The sequence below is a fragment of the Poromitra crassiceps genome (assembly GCF_964638095.1).
Source record: "Poromitra crassiceps genome assembly, chromosome: 7".
Classification (NCBI taxonomy): Eukaryota; Metazoa; Chordata; class Actinopteri; order Beryciformes; family Melamphaidae; genus Poromitra; species Poromitra crassiceps.
Window position 1 is genome coordinate 16,897,194 of NC_139628.1, and position 6,991 is coordinate 16,904,184.

The 6,991-nt window shown below is 43.2% G+C and overlaps 1 protein-coding gene across 1 annotated transcript; it reads left to right on the plus strand.

Annotated features, from left to right (window-relative positions):
• Window positions 1–397: 397 nt before the first annotated feature.
• Window positions 398–6,445, plus strand: LOC310779445 (high affinity immunoglobulin gamma Fc receptor I-like; the record flags this gene model as incomplete). The annotated part of the gene is made up of 3 exons (XM_083639979.1): window positions 398–438; window positions 5,103–5,366; window positions 6,144–6,445. The coding sequence occupies exons 1-3, from the start codon at window positions 402–404 to the stop codon at window positions 6,443–6,445; spliced, it is 603 nt and encodes a 200-aa protein (XP_083496105.1). The 5' UTR covers window positions 398–401.
• Window positions 6,446–6,991: the final 546 nt, after the last annotated feature.

A 6,991-nucleotide genomic window follows, 5' to 3' on the forward strand; every position in this document is an offset into this window, starting at 1 on the left:
CTATCAAACTCCACCTGGGGTTTGAGGGCGAGCTATTGCTCTAAAGAAAACAACGTTTTTATAGTATCCAGCCCCTATGAACTGCCCTTTTCAGCACTCTTCACCAAGACACTTTGGATTTCACTCTTCAGTTCAATCAGTTACTGTGTGAATCTATGGCTTCCCAATTATTGGCATGCAAGCTTGAGGTAATGAGTCACCCCCCCCCCCTCCCCCCAAAAAAACAACAACAACAACAAAACTAAAAAAAACACATAGTGAGAGCAGTGACATGCAGACACAATCGCAGCTGTCATGACTTCCCTTCTGAGATGCGATCAGGATGTGGGTTAAAGTGAGAGATTTCCTCTTAATTGCTGCTGGTCAAAGCAGACTTCAACAGAAGAGAATCATCAGAGAAGATGGCGGTCACTTCGCTCTGTCTCATTGTCGGTGTCGGTGAGAAACTCTGATATAATGTCATGATCATTAAGATGCGCTGTTTTATCTGATCTATATGATCAATAACATGCTGTTTTATCTGATCTATCTGATCTATAACATGCTGTTTTATCTGATCTATGATGTTATGTAAACTAAGTTGCAGCTTAGATATCAAATTGGATACTGACATAAGGAAATATACGGTGTAGCTCTTTCTGTCTCACTGAATTCTTTGATGTACCCAAATTTATTATAATCTCCCACTTTTTGCTGCTTCTCTTTCAATCCTCTTTCCGTTTCCTCATTGCAGATTAGTCGTCTCCTGTTTATGATGATGATGATGATGATGATGATATGTTTCATTGCACTCCCTTTTTGTCCCTCTCTATTGCACGACCTGCTCACTCAGGTTGAAATGCATGAAAAAATCAGATTTTTTTAGCACTGTGTAGCTACATCTGTTGATTGTCTACTGACAAAAACTTGAATCCAATTCTTTGTTTCTTTGTTTCTTTGTTTGTTTGTTTGTTTGTTTGTTTCTTTCTTTCTTTCTTTCTTTCTTTCTTTCTTTCTTTCTTTCTTTCTTTCTTTCTTTCTTTCTTTCTTTCTTTCTTTCTTTCTTTCTTGTGGGGGGGGGGGGTCATAAGATTTAGTCATGCTCCATTTGTTTATGATAGGAGCTGTCAAGTGGAAAGTAGCAAATGTGTGATCTCCGATCTGTGTGTTCGAGCTTCCGGCTTCAAGTCGCAAAGCCACGGATGCTAATCGCCGTTAGCTGTCTGAGCTAACAGCTAATAACAACATTTAGTTGTATGGGTTTAACCAACTATTGTATTGGTATGCTGATTGGTCTGAAAGCTTACTATTGTTGAAAAGAAAAAGAAAAAGTGTCAAAAATGTGTTTTAAATTCATGCAATCGTGGGCGCCATGCATGTTGAAATGCCGCTGCGAGCAACTGGGGGTTTAGAAATCATACCCAAATTAACTCCCAGTTAACATGGTGTTTTATTTGATTTTTGCTAGTAGCAATTGGCAATTTGCCACTTGCCAGTTACTGTGTAAACGAATGCAGCATTAGACACGCATAGAGAGACAGGAAAGATGGGGGAGGGCATAGCAGTCACTTTAGTTAGTTTCATGGTACGTGCCTAAGCGACCGGCAACCCCATTTTCACACATTTTGACATGTGATTGTAGAGTAGATTGGGGGGGGAGGGGGGGATTACATCACATATTCATACCTTATTTAAACATTTTGCTTGTTCCCTGCACACACACACACACACACACACACACACACACACACACACACACACACACACACACACACACACACACACACTCCCATTATTATTGCCATTGGCAGCTATTGTTGGCATAACAATGAGTTTCAAAAGTGATGTAAACATCTTTATCGTATAATGCTTTAATATTTTAAAACTTCTTTATCCTTCTTTTTCCAAATATCTTCTTTTAAACATTTTATACATCTTTATCCACTCTGAAGGACTTTAATGTTTGTTTGTTTTTTTGTTTCTTAACTAGCGGGATACCGTGCAGTGTATCGAGTGTTGCATTCTCTGCATGTTCAACTCCTATGGTCTGTGTCTGTGGCTGACCAGCACGGACAGACAGTTCCCCAACCCCAAATATCTAGTCAAATTCGTCTGAAACAGCTCCCCAACAGATACAAAAATATGACCATATATGTGTTTGATGTACTGTACATACAAATGTACATACATTTCGATTTCCTTCTTCCTGGTTTCTCCTCTGGATATGTCCGGTGGAGGCTGTGCATTTTCTTCTCTGATTTTTCCGCATCACGTCGCGCCTCTCCTGAAGTTGGCTCGCGCCCCCAAGGGGACGCACACTTTGAAAACCGTTGGTTTAGAGGACACATGATGTTCAACCCAGAAAATGTAGCACACGGTGCAAAACGTTAAACAGATTGAACACACCCCTGGTGCAGAATATAGGATAGCCTGGATAGGTATAGGGGGGGCGAGTCTAAAATGGGCCAGATAACGTTGAAGCATCATAGGCTTTAAAATGTTTACAGGCAATCACAATAACTGATCTCATTCTCATGTTGTTGCTGCAACACTTTGACATGTAATAATAGTTTTGATTGGTCTGAGGTTGCTAAAGGAGGCGGGGCAGAGTGTTACATGGAGGACAACAGAGAATTCATCTGGTTAGTGAGAATAGAGAGCCGCAGTAACGAGTCCGGAAATCATCGATGCTAACAGCCCTGGTTCTTCACAGTTTTCGCCTATGGGAGTTTTGAATGGGTTTTTGGCGCGATGCTTCTAATAATCTCTCTGGGCAACGCTGGCTTAATCAAACGCGAACCAGTGTTTAGTAATATCATCTTCACACACGAGGACCACTTTTACGAGTTTTGAAGCTTTTACTTGCCGTTAAAAGGACGGCTAGCTAGCAAACGGCTAAATGAGACTACACTTTTGAGTCGATGGGGATATATACGTCAATAACGTCACCACTTCAAAGGGCGAACACGGAAATTCTCTTTCCCTCACCTGGTTCAGCCCCGTTCAGCCCGGGGTAATCAGTGCACACATCAACAACAGTCCAGGTTGAGTGCTGACGTGACGTGGAAGCCTATGCGACAGTGTGTAGTTCTGGATTAGCTTAGCTCGAGCATTTTACTTCTAGGGCTCGCATTTACGCTTCAAAACTCATGAAAGTGGTCCTCATGTGTGAAGATTATCCGACGGAACTCTGGTTCGCGTTTGATTAATCTTGCGTTGCCCAGAGACCGTATTTGAAGCATCGCGGCAAAAACCCATTCAAAAATCCCATAGACAGAAACAGTGTTGAACCAGGAAGTTCGGGACTTCCGCATTCTGCCTACAAAAATACATCATCCCTGCGGCTCTCTATGGCATAGAGAACATTTCAAATGTTCACTCATCACTGTTTAGGGGGATAATAAATCAATTCTACGTAAGCTTATATTGTATAAAGAAAAAAGCTTATGAATAATGTTGCCCTTTAAAACAGGTTTTTTAACAAACAAAAGTAAAGGAAACAGATTTTTGTGAAAAAGTAATTTTAGGTACTAGCCCATTAACCAGCTATAGCTAAAATGGGCCACGGTCTTCAGCAAAAGATGGAACACATAGACACACTCTCTTACACGCAGTAGCCTACACAGAAACTGAGAGTGCAAAACAGGTTCATAGTATCCATGAAAGACCAGTGATGGTCACATAATGTGATGCAAGAGCATGCATTGCACGGTTGCACCCTCAGCATTGCACCCTCAAGAATAGATCAGACGCGGAAGCCCTCGCTGCAGGCCACGAGTCGCCCGCCAGTGTGATCGGTCTAGTCTGTAACAAGGACGCCGGAATGAAACTAATCACATGCAGTTTTGGGAAGAAAAACAGACATGCAATGTTTTTGCACGCAGTATAAATATATTATTTTCTGCCTATTCTATTTGAATTCTATTTCTGCATACTGGGGTCCCTAAACAGTTTTGGAATTGCATGAATTGGGTACGACTGGAAAGCTGAGATTCAATGTGTCCAATTGTATTCAGTGTGATGACGTTAGTAGCATTTCATTGTGATCATGCTAGTCCCCATAGTAGCATTTCATTGTATTTGGCCCATTTTACCTGAAGTCTCTTTCTTCTCCTGTGTCAACTGTCAAAGCTGATAAGCATCATTTAAAGTCCCTGGAAACCAGAAATATTTCTTTATTATTTAGCATTTTGAGTTCATCACATCACAGGACCCTATGTTAATAAGCCACCAGCCAAATTTGAACGATGATGAACGTCGCAAAGTATATAAATTTAGGTTTGACAGTCATGACAAAAGTCATGAGAATCAATTAGGTTTTAGAGTGTATTTTCTCCCGCGGACTGTGTGGGCGTGTCCCATGCAGCAGGGAAATTTATCTCTCTTTCTCTCTCTCGGAGGAGACCTCCGAGAAGGAAAGAGAGAGAAAGAGAGAGTGTGTGTGTGTGTGTGTGTGTGTGTGTGTGTGTGTGTGTGTGTCTCTGTGTGTGTGTGTGTGTGTGTGTGTGTGTGTGTGTGTGTGTGTGTGTGTGTGTGTGTGTGTGTGTGTTCGCGCGTTGCTCCGCGCATAGCGTACTGAGAGGAAGAGATCTCTGCTCAGCGCTTCTGTCTCCCTCCCACTCTGTGTGCTGTGTCGAGCGCTATGCTGCCTGCTCTCTCACTAGTCCCGAGAGAGAGAGAGAGAGAGAGAGAGAGAGAGAGAGAGGGAAAGAGAGAGAGAGAGAGAGAGAGAGAAGCATAGCGCTCGGCAAACAGAGTGGGAGGGAGGCAGACAGACAGACACTGAGCGAGCGCTGAGGGGGCAAAGAATGGACAAAAGGAGAAGGGCAGATGGCGCGCATGTACAAAGGTTATATAGAGCTTATGACATCATAAGATTCTGCATTTGGACACCTCGCGCACTGCTCTCTTCAATGAGGAAGTACCTTGTAGAATCTTGTAGAAAAGTGTCGATTTTAAGGCTTTGGGTTGAAAGTAATGTATAATAATTTCGGAGGCACACAATTACTAACATAAGACCCTAAATAACATAGTTAGAACGTTTTTGTGGATTTTGGTTTCCAGGGACTTTAGCTTTTGTGTGTGACCGACCAGCCTGTGTGACGTCACTCTGTCTCCTGCAGCCACTCTGATCGTCCGACCCGACAGATCTCAGTTCTTCGGGTACGACTCCATCACTCTGGTCTGTGAGGTGCCGGAGAACTCCACCGACTGGACGGTGATGAGGAACACCAAAGCTAAGACTTCAGTGACCTGTGAGTCCGGCTGGGGAATAAAGAAGGAGACCTCCTGCGTCATTGAGGATGCCTACCCATCAGACAGTGGGCGGTACTGGTGCCAGTCCAGAGAGGGCGGATGCAGCGAACCCGTCAACATCACTGTAACCAGTAAGCCCATAATACAAAATGTACTAGAGATGAGACAATCTGCTAGCATACGGTACAGTACGGTACAGTAAGTGGTACATACTGTATGGGGTTCAGGACTCGACACAACTTATGACGTAATGAGTTCACTGACAGTGTGCAGAATTGTGTTTCTGAGACACAGATCTTTCTAGCAATGCCATTGGCTGCTAGAATGTAAAGAATTTAAAAATGACATTACAAAAGTGTCAGTAATGCAGATGTTACTCATTTAGTTTCGCAGTAGCCGTGGCAGCAGTGGGGCTTTTGTTAAGAACAAAGAAAACATTTAAATAACAAAAGCCCCTGTTTTACCATTTTTTTTAAACTAAATGAGTAACATATGTTATGTATAATTTGGATGGAGAGTTTGTGAAACTGTGTTGGTCAAGCATCTCATTTGTGAATAACAATGAGCAAATATTGCGATTTCTTTTTGTGTGTGCCCATGATACATAGGCTATGTGACATTTTTGTATTGTGATTATATTGAATATATTATCCCATCCGACTACATGCACTGTTAAAATTGTTTTGGGACGCAAAATATGTCACATGTCTGTTTCTGGCTGGTCTGCACCTAATAGTGTGAGTGTGTTTTCAAGGTGTGTGAGTCAAGGTTACCGGGTATTTGTGTGTTTTTTAGATCCCTTCAAACGACATAGTCTTTTTTTCTGTTATCCAAGGCAGTTTTGTCTTTATTTGTATTTGTTTATTTCTTGAACAACGACACCTAAGTGTTTGCTCTTATCTGTCCAGCTGAACTTGTGGTCCTGGAGAGTCCTGTTCTTCCTGTGACAGAGGGAGAGGAGCTGACACTTGTCTGTTCCTTCAAGAACAATGAAGATGAGGTTCAGTCCAGCTCTGACTTCACCGCTCATTTCTACAAAGATGGCGACTTCATCGGGTCTAGGTCTGGAGGAAATATGGCCATACGAGTGTCCGTGTCAGATGAAGGCCTCTACAAGTGTGAGCACCCCAAGAAAGGTTTCTCACCGGAGAGTTGGCTGGCTGTGAGGGGTGAGACAATTAAAGTTATCTTCTCCCAATCGGGGGTGTAATCCCTACAGTATGTTCCCTCAGCCCTATGTTGCCTCATGAATTTGCCCCACATCCAAATTAGGCCCTATGTTCCCTCAGGATCAGGGTTATGGTTAGGTACCTGAGGTTAAGGGGGGGGGGGGGAGTAATCCCAGGATGGTGAAGGCATGACATGCCCTACTCTGCCTCTGATTGGGTTAGTTATAGGCATTGGGAGTGATGATTGGTTAGGTTTAGGCATGGGGAGTGATGATTGGCTAAGGTTAGGCATGGGGGGCGATGATTGGTTAAAGTTAGGCATGAGGGGGGGTGAATGGTTAGCTTCAGGGATGAGGAGTGATAATTGGTTAAGGGTGAAATATCAGGGTAAACCAGAGGCAGAGTAGGGCGGGTCATGCCTTCACCAGTGTGTGAACAGAAATATTGTGTTAGGGACTGATCTGAGGGAACATAGAGCTGAGGGAACATAGGGCTGAGAGGGAACATAGAGCTGAGGGAACGTAGGGCTGAGAGAACATAGAGCTGAGGGAACATAGAGCTGAGGGAACATAGAGCTGAGGGAACAG